This window comes from Nipponia nippon, unplaced genomic scaffold, assembly GCF_047370975.1.
Source record: "Nipponia nippon isolate SJK-2023a ecotype South Korea unplaced genomic scaffold, ASM4737097v1 scaffold_3, whole genome shotgun sequence".
Taxonomy (NCBI): Eukaryota; Metazoa; Chordata; class Aves; order Pelecaniformes; family Threskiornithidae; genus Nipponia; species Nipponia nippon.
Window position 1 is genome coordinate 115,484,064 of NW_028262347.1, and position 19,042 is coordinate 115,503,105.

At 44.9% G+C, this 19,042-nt stretch overlaps 1 protein-coding gene across 12 annotated transcripts in view; it reads left to right on the forward strand.

Annotated features, from left to right (window-relative positions):
• Window positions 1–19,042, forward strand: part of RBM20 (RNA binding motif protein 20) — a 107,819-nt gene that overhangs the window by 65,442 nt on the left and 23,335 nt on the right. For all 12 annotated transcript variants that reach the window (XM_087768183.1, XM_087768184.1, XM_087768185.1 and 9 more), the window contains 4 exons: window positions 13,746–14,943; window positions 16,588–16,649; window positions 16,806–16,897; window positions 17,247–17,338. In XM_087768183.1, the coding sequence (XP_087624309.1) occupies window positions 13,746–14,943; window positions 16,588–16,649; window positions 16,806–16,897; window positions 17,247–17,338 (1,444 nt within the window). The remainder of the gene's footprint in view (window positions 1–13,745; window positions 14,944–16,587; window positions 16,650–16,805; window positions 16,898–17,246; window positions 17,339–19,042) is intronic.

The following is a 19,042-nucleotide window of genomic DNA, read 5'->3' on the forward strand; positions in this document are numbered from 1 at the left end:
AAGGCACATTATAGCGAAGGTTAACTGATTTATTCTGAATGGCAGGTCTTTCCTTGGGGGAAAAAGGACTGGCTGCTGGTTTGTTTCTTTTTTTGTTTGTTTGGTTTCGGTTTGTTTGGGTTTTTTTCCCCAGCTCAGCAGATAGATGAGGCGAGAACATGCCACAGGGATGAGATTTCCCAGATTGCCTGGAACGCTGTTGTTTTGGCGCAAGTTCTTTCCCTGGGTGTGAAGCAAAACATGAGTATCGGATGACAGATGAAAATGCAGGTTAGGGAAAACCTAAAAAAGTGAATCTTTCCCCTCTCCAGAGAGATCAGCAAGCGTGCAGCCTGCACGCTAGGTAGCGTTTTCTGAAATCAAATCGCCCGTGTTACTCGCATGGCTTTCCTTCGTCATTGGCCCGCTCCGACTCGGTGGAAAAAATGCAAGTCCATCTGCTGACACAGTGCAGTTGGCCGGCCCTGCCCGTGCCGCCGATTGGGCCGGCAGCTGCAGGCAGGGAGGAACCTGCAGCGTTCAGTCACAAGCCATATGCGGGCAGCGGTGAGGATTAGCTCTGCTCCTGGCCGGAAAGGTCCCAACGCGGTTCCCAGGCTGAACTCACCATATGTGTTTCACGTGATTGTCCTGAGGGTGACGTGAAATGGAGGGTTCAGATTCAAGTGAAAGTTGGTTTGTGTTTCTTCATCCTGTTTAATGTAATGCAGATGCAGAGGAGAGCGTGAGGGCATCTGTGCCGGGGGGAGATGCAACAGGCTGTAGAAAAGCCCCGTAGGTTTTGCTAATTCCTTCTCCTTCCCCTGAATTTTCTGCTGTTTCCTGATGGGAGTTGCATGTGTGAAGGAACACCCTTGGACCACCTGTTAGGCGCCCTTCCCTTTTCAGTCACGGTCTTTGTCATCTCTTAAAGATAGGGCTTTTTCATTTGGAGAAAAGCCAGAAAGTCGAACAGTAGTTTTCTCCTTCAGAGAGGTAGGGAGAGCACTCTGACATGGCATGTAAAGAAAGAAAGAAGGCAAGAAAGAAAATTAGCAAACCTGGATGGAGGCCCCTCCAGGCTCCACTTTGTGTGAAGTATTGCAGAACAACGAATTTTTTTTAAAGGTAAGATGTGCATATTCAGAGGCTGATTTAGTTTGTGGTTTGCCTTAGTGCAAAGTCATTTTGGCAACAGCATCTTCCATAGAAGGATCATGTCATGTATAGGATGCCACTGCTTCTGGGAAAGATTTCCAGACTAATGCTGTTAATTGCAAAAAGAAAGTTTAACAGGCTTGGGCTGTGTCCCAGGAGGTTAGTCGGGTGACCAGCTAAACAGCTGGAAGGAGTGGTCTGATGGGCCGAAGGGGCTAATTTACCCTAGGCAAAAATAGGAATATTTGGCTTATTTTGATCTTTGGATATGGGAGAACAGCTCATTTATTTCTTAATTGATGTATATACTGTGGTATGTTAGAAGCAGGGACAGAAAAACAGCTTTTTTTGTGTCTGTTAATTTTTGAGTAACGTGACATATGGGAAAGATCAATAATTTTGACATCCAGATGTAAAGTGTAAAATATTTTGGTCTAGGAAGGTGCAAAAGTTGGTCTTGAAAAGCTTTGGTTTAATGGGGATGGATCATCAACCAGGGGAGACCTGCTGAGATAACTCCTCAAATACCGCATTCAGGATGTGCAGGTTTTGCATCGCCTCTTGCCCTTGCTTTAGTCCCAGCAGAGCCTGTGGCGCAGGTCAGCGTCCGTATGCATTTGGGGCAGTGGATTAGCGCTGGACGATGAATTTCCTCTCGACCATTTCTGAGAAGGCGGATAGCTGACTTTAGCAATAACATTAGCCCAAATAACAACGGTGTCTTTCCTCAAAACCTCAACTGTCCTTGGGAGGCAGCAAGTCTGAACGTGGACAAATCACTCAGGGGTTAAAACATGATGGTTTTGAGTGCGTGTTTTAAGAAATTGTTAAAACTTTAGCTGGGAAATTCTTGTTTCCTTCCAGAGCAAGGGCTCGCTCTGTAGAAGTCAGTCCCTCTCGGTCTTCGTTAGTGTGCCGCATTTTTTTCACAGTTCGCCTAATCAGACTGTGACCCTCTCCCTGGTAGGATCCCATGGTGTTACACTGTGCAGAAACAGGATTTTGGTGCTGATACGTGAAGTGACCGAGAACATATGGCATAAACATCAACCGATATTGTTTGCCATCCACACTTGCTGCGTGTAATGCAACAAGACCGGCTCCCGGCGGCCACGTGATCTGCCTTCCAGTCCTCCATTTGGGGTGGGGTGGGGTTTTTTTTTTTCTTTTCATTCCTAAAGTTGTGACTTTCTGGAAGGAAGCTTGTAAATAGCCGGGGCTCAGAGAGCAGGTAGAATGTCAGCGGGATGTTACTGGGCGGCATGTTCGCAACACTGACATCGGCTCCTGGCCGCGCTTCCTCCGCACCAGCTCGCTGCTCCCGGGAGCCCTATATGTTGCAAGAAGGTAGGATCGCGTTGTGTCACCCGCGTCCTCCCACCGCTGCGCCAAAACGCTTGTCTCCCCTGTCTCCGGCAAGGAGGGACGCTAATCTGCCAAGCGGAGTATCTTAGCAGTCTTTAAAATTTAATTTTAACGTACGACTCTTGCTGTAGTGAAGGGAAAAGGCAGGCATGCGCAGCTCTGGCGGTAGCAGCTAACTGGGATTTCAAATTAACGATACGATCTCGTTTGTGCAGTGGCTTCTTATAGTGCTTAGCTTTTTTATAATACCAGGGCTTTTACACTTTAAAAGACATTCCATACCAAATTGTATCCTATTGATTTGCCATGGTTAACCACCCTGTAATAAGCCTCATAGTCCGTGTGAGTAGGCACAAAGCAGAATTATATTAATGTTGTTTACAACCAGTGGGCACAGAATTATTTGCAAAACGTGAAAGAAGTCAAAATACCAAAATATTTCAAAAATGGTTGAATTTGGAAATGCTTTCATTAGACTATGAATAGAGTTCCTTGGAATAAAAAAAAAAGAAAGAAGCAGAGCAACATTATTACTTTTTTTTGTTTTGTCTTTTTTGTTTGGTTGGTTTTTTTTAATAACTGATACTTTATACTTCAAGACAGCTTTTTATTTTCAGAAGTAAAGCCTGGGAAATAAATTAGATTATTTTAAAGAAAATAATTATATATTTTTTTAAAAAAACGATAGCGGTCACAACTTTCTTAGGCATCTTTTCACACAGAAAACTGAATCTGAGTCCCAGAGTGTTTTGAGATTAAAAGAGACATCAGTAACACAAGGTGTAACATCTACTATGCAGGCCAGCGGAATCAGTTGCAACCTATTTTTCCTTAGTCGTACAAGCTACTTAGACATGCAGACTACAGCTACTGAGCAGAGCATGTGCATTATAGTAAAAATGGACAAACCCAGCAAGCAAAAATGAAGAGGCAATAATGCACTGCTTAACCAAAAAGTAGCGGCCGGCCGCCTGCACTGACAGTTTGGTCAGCAGGACTGGGCGAATGCCCAGCTGAGTGTCGTGGACGGGTTAGTATCTTCACACTTTTTCCTTCCTCACAGCTGCCACATGCAGTGCTCTGAAACTTGATATTTTTCATCAAAAACTGATTCTTATTTTCCGTCTTAGTATACTAATCAATTTTACCGTGCAGAGCTTGGAGCATATTAACTGTCAGTTACTCCTAATTAAAACTGAAGGCAGACAAAAAGGGAGAATAAAATAATTGGCGTTATTTAATATAAAATGCCTCTCCCAATTTTATTTCCTTTGTGGAAAACTCTTTTGGTCCCTGTTCAAGATTTAAGCGCTGGCCTGTTTTATGTTTTGTTTCACAAGGTTGATTGAGTGGCAGTTTATTATTCAAGACAATAAATTAAACCTCTCAAAGCCAAAGAGTTCCAGCAGTTCTGGCAGAGGCTGTTTTCTGCCAGAAGGAACATGCTCAGATCTGATTCATACCAACTGTTGCCCTTTAACATAAGAAAAAGAAATAAAACCTCCTATATATCTTTCAAGATTCACATTAAAATTTCTTTAGCATAGAAATTGGGATGCATTAAAGAAAAAAGTGAGCAACACTCATTGCAAAATAGATAATGAAAGCTTCTAGGCCAAAATATACTGTGTATTACTTCCGTGTAACAGAACGAATATTATGGCCTAGTGTTAAAGGCTGATTTCAAAGAGATCATGAAAAGAGAGCAATCTTCTTTGATGTTTTATGTTTAAATTAAATATAACTGAAAAGGGGTACAGGAGCATTGCTCTTGCTACAGTGAAATCAGGAAAGGCTTTGCAGCACGCTTCAGTAACAGCTGAATTAGATCTGGGCTTCATAAGATTCGTGTATAATTTATGTATACCAGTAATGCGTGCGGGTATGTAAACAATAGGAATTTATGACATTTATGTGCTTTTAAATATACATAAAAGGAAAACTGAAAAACAGGCCTAAGTATATAGTTATGTAATATATATCTTAGGAAATCCTCAGGGGTTCTGGTTTTCTAATCAGAAATCTGATTAAAAAATAAGTGAAGCTTTCTTTTCTTTTTTCTTTTTTCTTTTTTAATTTTTTACTTTAAATTGCCTACTTTTAAATAATAGTGGTAAAGAGAAAGCAACTCGTATTGACCACTTCAGATAGGAGCTATTCCAGCGTTTCTCCTCGTGCACTCTTCTGCTGTGGTGGTTGGTAACACATAGCATTTAAACAGCTTTTAGAGGAGGTGGTGATACTGCATTAATTATGAAATGATTGAGATGCTCCTGGGTGACTTTTAGTCGCAAGCCGTCGCTTTTCGGCTGACCTAGGGTACAACCAGAAGACCTCAGGTTTGCGCGCGATTTCTGTAGCCTGCACCATTACCTTTATGAACGCTGACTAGTGTTCTCCTAGAGACTTAATTTATTAATATGCTTTTTCATTAAACTTTTCAAATATATCATTGGGACTAATATTTGAAAATAAAAGGACAAAAAAGGTGACTTTAATATTTTTTGTTTTTTCCACAAATGGCAATCCTTTCTTTAAGCACAAATGAAACATACTTAGAAATAAAAATCCTTCTTAGTACTTTACCCTTTCCACAGTTATATGTCATTTTCCTATCTACAAACTGAAGTTATTACCTTTGTAAAAGGGCTTTTATATTGTCTTATATTACTGTGAAATAGAAATGCTTTATTCAAATGAGGAATTATCTGCCTACCACATTATGCTTCCTACTGTCGACAGACAAATGAAAACGGCTGCGCCTCCAGACAGCGTGAGATATTGATACACTCAAACTTATTATTTTTGTAGTGGTTAACAATACCACGTGGAAAACACATTAGCAGAAGGTGCGGTGAGATATTACTGCAATATCTTTTCTAGTAAGTACTATATGCCAAGGATTATTTTTTCAGTTGGGCATTTGTCTATGTGCTTGTGTAAAAAGCCTTTGAAGGGTTTCTGACGTGTTGGTTTGTTGTTTTTTTTTTTAAAGGCTGCATTTTCTTTTTTTCTTTAAGTTATAATAAGCTTTCCAGATCATTTCTCCCCAGATTTCTTCTGTTTTCGAGGGGAGGCTGGGAGCAGCGCAGCGAGCACCGAGCCGTGTGGCAGAGCAGCAGACACTGTCCCCGAAGTAGGGGTGCATTTGCTGGAGCCGCTCGCCCTGTTCCCACCGGTGTTACCTGGCTCTGCCAACGCTATTCCCTGTCCCGGCCTCGTCGCTCACCCTACGGATTTACATTGCCGTCCACACCACCTTTTCCCCTGCTCTTCCCCTCCCAAAAGGCTTCCTGTGCCCCTCTGCCTCTGGGCAAGTCCCCGGGCTGTGCCCTTGGCCGCCTGGGGCAGCAGCAGGAGCGGGCTCCCGTCACGGCGGCGCTGCCGTCTGCGCGGGGTCCATGGCCGTCAAGGTGACAGGGTTATTGGGGACCCCCAACACCCCTTCTTACAAGAGGCCTGCTGGGATGCTGGTTGGCAGGGATAATCTGGCCTGGGGGCTTTGCACCATAAAGGGTATTTGAAGGCGAGATGATAAGAGCTGTTGCAGGAAGGGTGCTGGGGAGGCAGGCGCCGGGCAGCTTGGCACTGCCGGACCGTCGCGGCATGCCCTGAAAGCTCCGTAAAACTGTGCACCATTTCTGTGCTAATTTAGATCTTTGCAACATGTTACGGAGGGCACCGATCTGGTGCTATAGCTATTTCTGACAGTTTTTAGCATACGTTTAAAATACAGTTTTTTAAATACATTTCTTTAACTTTGGTAAATAAAGAATTATGTTTCCTTGGGAAGCAGTTGCAGATAGATGGTTGCAGTGTAGCTAAAGGAATTTATATGGCTGCCTACTGAAATTTAAAATGTAGACCAGTGTTCCTGTGTGCACGCTAATCCTCAGAGACATCCTTAACATACTGTGGCACATGAAACAACATTTAAATGTCACGGAACAAAACAATAGCTTTCCCAACTTCTGAAAATCATTACCTATTACCTTCAGTTTAGGTGGTAGGTTCGCTAGACTACGTCCCTTACTTGAAAGGAGTTGAACTTCGCCTAATTAAGTATTTATGGAGAGATGTGTTGCATGAGGGAAAGCAGAAATAAGCCCAGTATACAATCTGGAGATCCATGCAATATAAGAAACATATTTCTGGGGTAAAATGTATACAGAATAACAGGGGGAGGAAGTGTGATGGCAGTGGTACCTGGTTTTGTTGTTCTCGTGCTGTAAATGTGGGTTCTTGTCCATGGCACTGGATTCAGCATTTGAAGGCGGCTAAATCAAATAGAAGCAAATGTTGCTGTGAAGAAACCAGAACATATAGTTGATTTTAAACAGCAGTCCAAAACAACTGTCCCAGAACCACAGAGCAAGAGTGGTTAATAAGAAATCAGGCTCACCAGAGATGATCCACTCTTTTATTCTTGCACCTGCAAATAGGACAGTTGCTTTTTTTTTAGCAGAAGTGACAGCCAGGGAGGAAAGAGCATGGTCTCTTCAGCACGCAAAGCAGAGCTGCGAGGTGGATGAGATGTCCTTGAATTACTGGTGTTTGGAGAGAAAATAGAAAGATGCATTGTGGTTCCCTTCTTGGGAACAGTCTTTAGTTCATTTGACACTTTCATTGATGGCTTGGGTGAACAAAGCGTCCATTAAATCTGCAGCTAGTGCCAAGAGGAGAGGATTTACAAGTGCTCTGGAGACAGCACAGGAATCCAGAGTAATCCTGAGAAACCGGATCTGACATAACCTGGATGCAATATTGGTGAGGACGATATGAAATGGTGATAGGAGAAATCCATTGGGCAGTCACAAGGAGAAAGGACTGAGCTAGCCTGTCCTGTGTGGGAAGTCAGACCAGCTGAGCTGCAGAGATCCCTCCCAACCAGCATCTCTGGGCAATAGCTCTTCAGGAAAGGGGCTGGGTTATCAGGGGACTGTGCTGTTACAAAGAAAAGCAATCATACTGGGCGTTATGAACCAATGCCACACAGAGAATGTGCAGAGAAAGGAGCTGGGATGGTTGTAGAGAAGATTTGATAGCATCTGCAGGAAGACAAGGGCAACCCTTCTCAGCATGCACGGGAAGACTGGTTTATGCTGTTAGCAGAGAGCCACCATAGGCTTTCAGAGGAGCTTTAGAAAACGAAGGGGAGTTGAGCGATTAATTGTCCCTGGAGGTTGTGAAATGTCCACGAAAGAAGGTTCCTAAGAGTAGATTAAATAAATATGTCAAGAATGATTGAGTTCAGCTTAATCCTACCTCAGGAGCTGGTCTAACCATCCTCCTAACATCACTTCCAATTTTATTTCTGTGATCACAACCATTATCCAAGATGTAGTCACTGTGTTTGCCCCTTTATCTTGTCCTTTTCCCAGTGGAAATTGTCTGACTTCTCTGCATATAAACAAAGGCAGAGAACATTTTGGCGGAAAGTTTCGAAGGAGCAAAAAGGACTCTTGGTAGGAGGCAGGCACTTAACTCCTATGAGCTTTGTAAACCTCGAGTTCAGCAGCTCTGTAATAACATTTTACATTCCATCTTCCAGCTAACTGTTAGGTTGGATGACTGTGCAGATAATAGAGTTTACCATTGCCAAACATATGCAAAACTCACTTGGCAAAGCACATGTGTACATTGGCTGATGTTTCATTTTACTCCCTCAATAGTTTGATGGAGGGCTTTAGAAATTGTTATTTGGGATAAGAAGGGTTTTATTTGCAGCTTATAAACGTATTAAAGTAGCTTAAGGTTTTTAGTGTTCCCCATCATTAGCTGAACTTACTGTGAAACATGATCTCTTTTTTTTATCAATTCTAACCAGAACTCAGCAAAAAAAAAGCTTGGCGGCGGATGATTTCAGAGCTTAATTACAAAGGTGGAGGAGTTTTCTCCTTTCAGCAGACTTTCCAAGCTCTTCTGACCAAGAAAGTAATTTCACTAAAACCTAGAGAAAATACTTCTTGTGGAGCTGAAGAGAAAGAAAACAGTCATTTAGTATCAGCCAGATGCAGTCTAGAGTATGGGAAAAAGTTCCTGTGTCCATTTTTTAACCAATGCACCAGTCTTTATTGACGTAAGTGCTGGGTTTATTCAACAGGCAAAAATGAACGTAAACCCTGTGTTCTTAATGGGATCAGCAAAACGGGATAACATAAAATATCGTTATAATAATTAATTATTCTAATAATTAATATATGTTGTTGAGATTGCTGAACTTTATCTTTACTTCTAGCAGTGTTTGAAACACAGCTTTGTAGTTCCCTTGAATTCAAGAGGCCGAATTCTGTCCTCGCATATAAACATGTAACCTCACTGAAGTACTGTCAAATGGTGCCTTTTTATTTGAAGACTAGGTTTACCCTTAATATCTTATCAACTTCATCTATGTAACAATTGATTTGTTTATTTTAAAGGGTTTTTTTTCCTCTTTTAGTACAGTGGCGATTGTTTTGGATGAGTTTAGAGAAGGCAGCCCTGTGTATTTTGAGTAAATGATACGTTACAGGGAAGGGATGTTCACACTTCTGTGTAACAGAATATAATTGATTTTGTGCTTGGATAATTAGGAAATGGTTCTGTTTGATGTGTTCAAGAGTCCTGAATTAAAAATTTAAAGTTTGCTAACTGCTAGAAGCATTGATTCAGAAACAGCTTTAATGGATGTAGAAACAGCATGCTATTGCAGATACGGTCTCCCATCTAATACTGTGCTAATGCAGAGTAGTCATCTAGGCTACTTGGGTATCTTAATATCCTTGGCCATTTTAATTCCGAAATCAACACAATAATACAGACAGCTTGGAAAAAAGTGCACATTTTGGAACAAGAAATATTAAAAATTTGTTTTTCAAAGATTTTGACAGGTAGATGTAATTATGTGTCAAGGCAAATGTGTCATGGGGAGGGAAGGCAAAAATCTTAGAAGGCATGCAAGATTCATGGAAAATGCAAGAAAATAAATTCTGCACCGCTATGGATTAATCTTTTTTTTAAGTATTCAAATTCACACCCTATGCAGCATTACAAATATTTGTGAGTATAAATACTTCCTAAATAAATAAGTGCAGCTAAGATCATAACTTTATTAGTTCAGATTTTTTTATTTATTTCTTAATTTTGAAAGGTGCTGGGCAGCACTTTAAAATCCTTAATTTTGTCATTTGAAAATCAAGCTCCAGGTTGTCAGTCTCTTCTAATAGACATGTTTTGTGTTCAGCCTTTTCATCACTCTTGTAGACAGAATTACTCAAATAATCCAGCCATCTAGATACTTTACCTCCGACACTGTGTGTTGCTCGCTGTTCTTGGATGCTAAAAGCATAATAAGGATTACAGCGGTAGCAGATGGGCTGAATTGATTTATAGCGATATAGCCTTGCCAGCGTTTGCAATCTCATTGTGAGTATTGCGATAGTTGATGCATATCTTCAACTCCCATCTTTCAGAGCTGTGCGAAAACTTGCCTGGCTTTCTTCATGGAAACCGTACGGCAGCACTCTTGCCTGTCCTTATTTTGGTAAAGAAAGACTGTTTCTGGCTTTCCTGGTTGTGCAAAGAGACTGCTGGCATAGCCCAGCTGTACAACGAATGTTAAATAAATAAACGAAGAGGACAACTTCTGTTTACTTTTTACATCGCTGACCTTATAATCGGGAATGTTTTGCGCAGGATAGAGCTAACTTTGGCTGACGCAGGCTAATTCCCTGGGCGCTCAATGGAGAATGAAAGCTTCATTCAGCTGCTTTGAATCATCTCGCGACAGAGACCCCCCACGAGCCAGCGGGGGCTGCGTTTCGGTAACCTGAGGACGAGCTGGGGTGGGAGGTGTGTGTGTACGAGTGGTGAACGGCCCCCACAAAATGCCTTAGCTGAGTGCTATCTTCAGTTTGTGTTTGCAGTTTCCAGTATTTTACTAAATCTGTAGCAGGATTATTTACAAAATGATGTTATCATCAAATACATAAATATTATGATTGTAGAACAGAAAGAGGGAAAGAAATTTTCAGAGCTGTGCATGTTGGTCCTGTGTGTCTCTTCTGTGCTGTATTTCGTAACAGAACAGAAATCCTCAAATTTGGGTGTCACTCTAAAAGATTCTTTATACACAGCTCTTCTCCCAACTTTCCATCTGCATATCTGCTTTTCCCACTGACCCATGAACATGCCCTTTGCCTTGATTAGATGATAAAATATTCTGTTTCTGCTGTGGAAGGATAAAACGTGCAACCTGAAACACCCTGAAATCTGGAAATTCATAACAGACAGCTGGATTTTGAAGCTGTGGCCATTCCCAAACCTACTGGTGCATGGGAGCGACCCTCTTCGCTAATTCTGTCCCTCTGCAGGTGGCTTGGAGGCTGCAGCTTCTCCTTACGGCATTTGTTTTTCTGCAGGTAAGGCTCCCTGCAGCCCCCCAGCCCTCCCCGCTGCTGGCTTGCAGTCCAGGGATGAAGCCGGCAGGCGCAGGGAGCAGAGCGCTGCCCCGCTCCACAGCAGGACCTGAAAGCTGTTGGCCTGAGCCGGCTGGCGGCAGCCCACCGTGCAGCTGCGCAGGGCGCTCCTGCCCTTGCCTTCCCCGTGCCCAGCCGCAGAGCCCAGAAATGATTGCAGAGCTGGGGAGCAGCAAGCCCCCCAGGCGTGCCCAGCCGCAGGGTGCTCTGGCAGGGCACTACTTATGTGCTGGGGGATTTTAGAGACAGTGCTCCAAAGCTGGTCAAACTATGAGGAGGCTGAGGGAGCCTCAGGGCTTGCGGCAGCATCAAGCGAGATGGTTTCAGTGGAGAGAGGGAGCCCGTGCCCGTGTCCAGCAGGTAGCTGCCAGAGCTGGGAGCGGCTGCAGCTGGTGGGATGTGTGCGCTGCTGCGTAGGCTTGCAGCACAGCGGAATTAGATTGCTGGGAACAGGAGTCCTCTGCGGCTCCTGAGCCTGAAAACATCATATGCTGGCTGCTGGCTTTTCTTTCTATTTTAAGACCACCAGGCAGTTCTTATTTGCATGCTCTATAAAACTTTTAAAAAGAGTTTTACAGCTTACTCAGTGTACAAAAGGTATGACCAGCTATAAAATGAAACAGTTGTCAGGACCGTCTCAAGTCCTGCGCAGCACATCATATAAGCCAGGACGCTCCAGATGCCGGTGGCACAGGGTCGTGCCACGTCCCCCGGCGGTGATGACAATGTGCGCGCCAGTGTGGGATCCTCTGCTCACTGAGCCCCTTGCACCCCACGGGGCTCCTCGGTAGCTTTTGGGGGTCCTCAGGATCTCATGGGCTGGGGTTTCTGAGAGTTTCCATGTTGTTTTGACTGTACTTGCACCCTGACTCTCATCTGCAATCAAATTTACAGCAACCTGCGCTGTAAGTGCAAGTCAGAGAGTAAGCGATGGAAACCACACGGGAAAACAAAAGGCACCTCAGCTCTGAAGCACACTGGCGTCAGCTTGTGCTGGCAGGGAGTCTCGTCACTACATAATGATGCACTTATCCAAACGGCATTTTGTATTTTGGGAGACAGATGTGCCTTGCAGTTGCTAGTGGAAGTTAAATGTTAAATATGAAACCCATTCATTTTCTCTTAGTCATACTTTGGATTTAAGCAGATGTTTTCCTAATTTGTGGTTTTCAAATGTAGCATGCTGACAAGACATTTATCATTAACTACAACTTCATCCATGCAGTTTAGCAAATTGGCCAATTATTAACAGTAAGAGTTGCATGGTGGTTGATGCATAGCTCCTGCTGCTTTGAAAGGCCTAAATTGAAACTCAATACATTTTTACAATATAAATTAATTGAGCTTTGGACCACATCCCTGTTATTCGAGTGCTCTCTGCTCTCATTTTCAGAATGAACAGCGATTTGTAATGCGCTGAGGAGCTGTGTTGTCTGTGAGCAGAGGCTCCTGGTGGTGGAAAAAGTGATGGCTAATATTTTTCTGGTAGGGGCATGAAAATGGCTGATGATGGTATCCAGGCGTAGGCAGGATGCCATACAGAGGGAGCGTGGCTGCGGGACAGTGTCCGCACATGCGGGCCAGGCTGGCTCTGCCACAGATGATGCGGGAGGCATCCTGGAAGGGCGCGGGGCAGGCAGTAAAAGCAAGGTGGGTGCAGCTGCCTGGAAGCTAGCGCTGCCTAATATTTTCTATTATAACATTTCTCTTGCTTTTAACTTTGCTAGACTTTACCCATTTTGATTTATTTTTTCCTGTTTTATGTTTGCAGGGTTGACGGGGTGGGGGAGGAAGGGTTGGTGGTGGTCCTGTGAACTGGTGAGATGTCCCAAAGGTGCTTTCCAAAGTCAGGAACCACCACATGCCTGAAAATATCCTCTATTTTCCCAACTCTGGAATTCAAGCAGACAATTTAGTCATCATTTATTCATCCCATGTGCAAGACTTGAAGGAGAACACTCAGTGCTCCTCTAATTTCTAGAAAATATAAAGACCTTGATTTTCACCAGCTGGCACTGCAGAAATTTTGCCTTACATTCCAGCTGAACTGGGAAGACTCTTCGGGACGGTTTGTTCGTAGTTGCTCCAGCTTCTGGCAAATGATTCGCTTTTTTTCCTCCTCTGTATTTGCATCTGCACTACAGGGAAACTGTATACTTTGTTACAGAACAGGCTGCCATGCAGATTAATTAAATGGGAGCTGTAAACAATTAAGAAAAATACACGTGATGTATTTCATCTGGCTTTATGCAGCCAGACGTGCTAGGTGCGAAATACCTACGGGGCTGGCTTTACAGTCCCATTTGATGTCCTTTTCTTCACATCCCCCTGCTCTGTGGGAAAAGGGAGTAATGGTAGTGTCACAAAATCAGTCAGGAGCGGGGATGTCTCAGCCGAGAGATCAGAGGTTGCATAAAATGCAGAAAAGAGGGAAAAAAGTAGATTTGGGGCTGTGTTGCCACTGTTCTTGGTCTGCATTAGAGATGTGAGCCCTAAGGGTACTTAAAATGAGCTGAAGGCCTGATCCGGAGGGATGCAATGGGGGTTTTAAAGAGAGATCTTCGGCATAGTTGTCTCCCTAGTAAATTTTTGATTGAAAGGGGCGTGGCAGTGGATGTTGAAGGGAAGATGATGGGTTATGGTTGCGTTGTCAATCACCACCTTGCTTTCCCTGGGTTTAGATAAGCTAAATCTCCAGAAGCGGCTGTGTATCCTATGCCAGGCTTTAGTGGGAGCGCAGGTAGACGTTGGGCGAGCTTGGCTAACCCAGATCCTGATCCTTTGCAGCGCTGCCAAGCTCCTGGAGAAGAGTCCGTTCTCCGTCGGCGCCCCGAGCCCCCTGCTCCCCTCGCCGGCCAGCCTGCAGCTGGCGCAGCTCCAGGCACAGCTCACGCTCCACCGGCTGAAGTTGGCTCAGACCGCCGTCACCAACAACCCGGCCGCCGCCACCGTCCTCAACCAGGTGCTCTCCAAAGTGGCCATGTCCCAGCCGCTCTTCAACCAGCTGAGGCACCCCACCGTGATGAACGCCCCGCAGGGCCACGCTGCAGGGCCGACACAGGGACCCGGCATCGCCGGCACAAGGTTCGCCTCCGGCGGCATTGCCTTTCCCGCCCAGAGCCCGGCCTTAGCCACGCCGGGGGGTGGCCTGGGGCCCGTCCAAGCCCAGACCCCCAACACCATCGTCATGGGTCCCTTTGGAGGCGTCATGGCTCCCACCTCCAGCCAGCAGCCTGTGGTGGTGGGTCTCAACAAGGCGGGTGCCTCCAGCTCTGCCGCCACCGCTGCTGCCGCAGGGGGCTTCTACGAGTACAACAAGCAAAACGCCGCCACCGCCACCCCTCAGGCATATGCCTCGGAGGGGGACCAGCCCAGCCAGCATGGCTTCCTCACCGGCGGGGCCCACTCATCCTCCTCGGCGGTGGGGCCGCGCTACGAGGGCCATTTTGGTGCTCCCAGCCAGCTGCAGCACGAGGCGGCGGCCGCCTTTCCCAAGGAGGCCTACGGGGTGGCAGCGGCGGCACAGCACGGAGCGGCGCGGGCCTTCCCCAGCGACCCGCACGCCGGCTCCCATCCGAAAGGAGATCCTGGCCCTGTCTTGCATGGCAGCGGTACAAGCAACCAGTGGGAAAATATCCCTAATTTCCCCAGCCAAAACAAGCCTGACCTCGTGCCCGGCGACAGCCTGTGGCCGTCAGCGAGTCAACAGCAGTATGAAATAAGAAACGAGCTCTACAACCCCGAAGAGCCGACACCTGACACAAAGTTCAGCGCGGCCGCCCCCCCCGCCTTCGGCCGCCTCAACCACAGCAAGCAGAGCTTCGGCAGCCCTCGCATGAGGCAGAAGGAGGAGCGGAGCGGCGGCGCGCCTGACCTGCCCGCCCGCTCCCTGCTGCCGCACCAGCTGGGTGACCTCCACGGGGCGGCCCCCCTCCACTTCCCCCACGTCTGTGCCCTGTGCGACAAGAAGATCTTCGACCTGAAGGTGAGTGGTTTTAAGGTGCCCCCAGGGCACGGTTCGGACCTTTGAACGGGCTGCCTGGTGACTGATCTGGCCGCCGGCTCCCGCCACCCCTCGCCGCCAGTGTCCATCGCCACAGCGGTGCCCCGAGAGAAGCGGAAACAAAGGGCCATAGTTTTGCTTAGGGTGTCGTACATCTGTTTCATGGCAATTACCAGGCTTTCGAGACCTGGTTTTGTTTCACATCTCGCTGTGAAAGGCAGGGAGGTCACGGTGCTGGTGTGAGAAACGTGAGGGTTGGGCTGGGGTCGCAGGTCATCTCGTGGGCCCGAAGCGAGGGGAGGAGGACCCTGAAGCTGATCCCCTGGTTCTCAAGCTGGTATTGTAACCACATGTCTGCGGTTTCATCTGCCTCCCCCTTTCTCTTTGCGTTTCTGATCCCGAAGGCTTCCCCCTAACAGCCTTTTAGAAGCAGCTTGCTTAAACAAAACAGCGCTTTTTGATAAAATGATTTTAATAATTCCTCTGTTGGGATCTCTTCCTCCTTCTAGTAGCTCTAAGGAAAATTTAGGACTCTGGGTCCCCAGTGACTTTGGCCTGGAAGCAAGAAGCTGCTCGGCATGTGTGGTGCAGACCACGCTCCCACTTCTCTGCTCATACTGCCAGGGGAGCTCCAAATTCAACCTCACCCTCGAGAAGAAGCTTCCCGGTTGCCCGGAGAGCCCGTGTGCTAGGTCACGTTATATAGGTCAGGTCTGGAGAAGCCTCTGAGCCCCGCAGCGGTAGCTGGGTGCTGGCTGGCGTTGTTCTGTCCTCCTGGTGAGCCCCACTCACCAAGTCCTCGCAGCCTTTTCCATCGCATCGCAGGAGCGGCACCTAACTGCAAAGGCGTCTGTTTTCACGCTGATGGTAGCCCAACAAAAACGTTACAACAGCATGTATATAGGAAGGAAGATGGCCAGCAAATGAAATAGTACCTGATACTTAACACACCCCAGGGTTTTCAGATATTTGAATGTATTTACTCTTTCATGTTTCCCTTTTACTCTTTGAGCAGCTGCTTGTAAAAGGGTTTGCTGTGGTTACTGCAGCTACAGGACTGGTCTGAAGTAACCCCTGTCTAGGGCATGCTGAGCATTTCTTTTTTTCATTAAACATTTTAAAAGGGCAGGGAAAATGTTGTTATGGTGAGTTTCGGTTGATCTGTTTGCTGGTGTTTAATACGTTGCCTCATTTGGATCACAGGAGTGTAAATAGCTAAATGTACTTTGACAAAGTCTGCAAATCTATTGAAATGAATAAGCGCTGCCCTGGCTGCCCTGTGTGCTGAGCACCTTCGTTATGGACATTGCAGGAGTTGAGGGTGCTCAGCGCCTTGCAGGATGAGCTCTTCAGCTAGAGTGAAGTACCTGAATTAATAGAAATACACTGGATTTAAAAACTAATACAGAGAAGCTCTCCTTTTGTAAAGTAACTGATAAGTTAACCCACAAATAAGGAATCAATAAGTGCATTGGATGAAGGTGCGCTTGGCTCCAGCACCACACAGTTCGATCTTCAGCATCTCAGTATTGTTTTTAAAATAAGGTAAACTGAATGGAGAAGCAATCTCTTGTAAATTTGTCTCAGGATTTTTCCTATGCTCATCATCTCTTTGTTTCAACATAGGACTGGGATCAGCACATTAAGGGAAGTCTTCACATCCAAAAATGTATGGCTTTTTCAGATAAGTAAGTATTATTTTAGAGACACTCTTCCAACTGAATTTCTAACAGAGCATCCCTTACTTCAGTGGCTTTACACAGGGAATTTACTGTCTAATAATTATGCTTTAGTATTTATGGCACATTATGCATGCTCCTAAAGTTCTTTTCTTTCTTTTCCAGCACTGGTATCCGGTGTGTGTTAAGCTCAGCAGATGGAACATTGCATTTGTCACCAAATAATGCAGCAGTTTTCAATCCGTCTAGTATCGAAGGTGAATGGTTGTATGTGCAATAGTAAAAAACACTTTTTTTTTAATTGAAAGGGAAGTCAGTCTGTGGGGAAAAGTGGACATTTTAAATGAAATGTGATACAAGTTTGCAAGGAAAACTTTTTAGAGGTTGTGCATGGAAAGGCTAAAAGCCAATACTGTGCCTTTCAAAGTATGAATTTATTTTTCTTTTAGACAATGACTTGTTTTCACAGTACAATGAAACAGTCTATAATTTGGTGTAGAGACTATGAAATTAATTATTATGTAAATGAAGCATTGCTTACTGAGCAGACTAATGCAATTAATATGAGTCAAGATTTTCACGAAATGTGTGTAATCCATTGTTTAGATTATCCACCAAATGTCGGCTCATCTTTTATCACTACGTCAGCAAGATCCTTTGGCCAGCCAGGTCCTACATTTTCTTCTCCTCCATCAGGGGTAAGAGTGAGTACCTAAGCAAACTGATCTCTGCGTCGAGATTCTTGCAGAAGCCACTTCTACTTACTGGAATTAAAACTGTGAAGGCTTCCTTTTAGACAATAACCTGAATATTCAGTCTGTTATTTCAACTTACCTGCAGCTCTTTTATGCTTTTGATTTTGGCCAGATCAGAAGTTGCTTGTAGGTTTTTTTTCCAGTGCTAAAAGTTGTTCGCTTGTTAAAGAGATTTGGGGAGGGGGGTAAATGGTTTTGTGTGTATATCCCATTGACTTTTTCCCCCCATTTTCTGAGTCTTTTCAACCCAGCTTCAGCTTGGAATGAAGATTTGGATTAGTTTTTACTTACTCTGAGTATTGATCCCAGCAAGCAGCCTGCCATCATCTCTCCAGTTATTTACTTGTAGCAATTGCTCTCTGCCTCTCCCATGCTGGGGTCCTTCTACCAGGTAGCAATAGTGGCAAAGATCGTGACTGCAGCTTCGCTAGCTGTTACTCACCTGGGGGTCCCAGATCAATTCATTATACTGGACTAGCTTTTTCTTATTTTATTTTAGTGTACCATTTATATCATCTGCTGCCACTGGTAACCTTTCAGCAAGTTTGCTTTGCTGTACAGCCTTCCATGGTTTAGGTTTATCAGCGCCCCCAGCATTCAGCACAGGTCCCCAGTTATATTGCTTTAATGTGCACTTGAATTCCTAGTCCAATAATCAAAAAATACCAAGGAAAAAAAAAAAGATAACATTAAAAGTGGTTCTTACACTGACAAAGCAGAAAGATTTTAAAAGGGAAAAAAAAAAAAAGAAAAACAAGACAAAAAAAGGCAAATAAAAGCAAATCATATACATAATGGAAATACAAAGTTGTTAGGGTTAAAATGAAGCTCAACATATATCAGCAATCTACAATTAAAGCTGGAGGCATCAAGGACTCATGTTAGGACGTTCATGGAATAGCAGCAGTAATCCAGGGGTTCAAGTTTTCACCTTGTTAGCTTTTGTGTATATATCCTGATGCGGTCTCAGACACTCTGGAAAGCCAGGCTGAGCTGTGTCCCTGTGCCGCTCCAGTTTGCATCAGGCATTGCTTACAGAAACGTCACCCGGGTTTGTTTAAACCAACCGATTTTTCTACTGTGTGGCTTTGCTGTGACAGAGGTTATCTGAAGGGGTTTTAGCTTCTGCCTGTCACAGACACTGTGTGTGCACAGGAGCAGAGCTGCTCATGACGGCTGCCTCCAAGGTCAGAGGTGGAGTAGCAGCGGGTGCGGAGGAATGTTCCTTTTCATCATGTCTGTCAGCCTCGCAACAAATGAAATTACTGCTAATGCCAGTATCATTTCTCCTTAGAATCTGTCACTATTTATCATTTAAGCTGCCTGCAGAGGTCCTCCTTCTGAATGACCGGCAGTACTATGAGAGATAAAAGAAACAATAACTTTGATTTTCCTGTACACTGTAAATCCTCTTTTTCTTCAGAAGATCATCGGGTGGACAGGGAGCTATATTAGAGGTGTTAAGATTGATTTTGCCAGCTGTCATTCACCCTGCAACCCAGGTGGCTTATAATTTATTACACCTTTGCGCGGTAGTATTCACTTTCAGCTAAGCTGCTGCCATTTAACTGAGCAGTGGGAGATTATACTTGACCCTGCATGTAATCATAAACAAAGTGTTCAGATTTCTGGAAGAGCTTGCTCTGT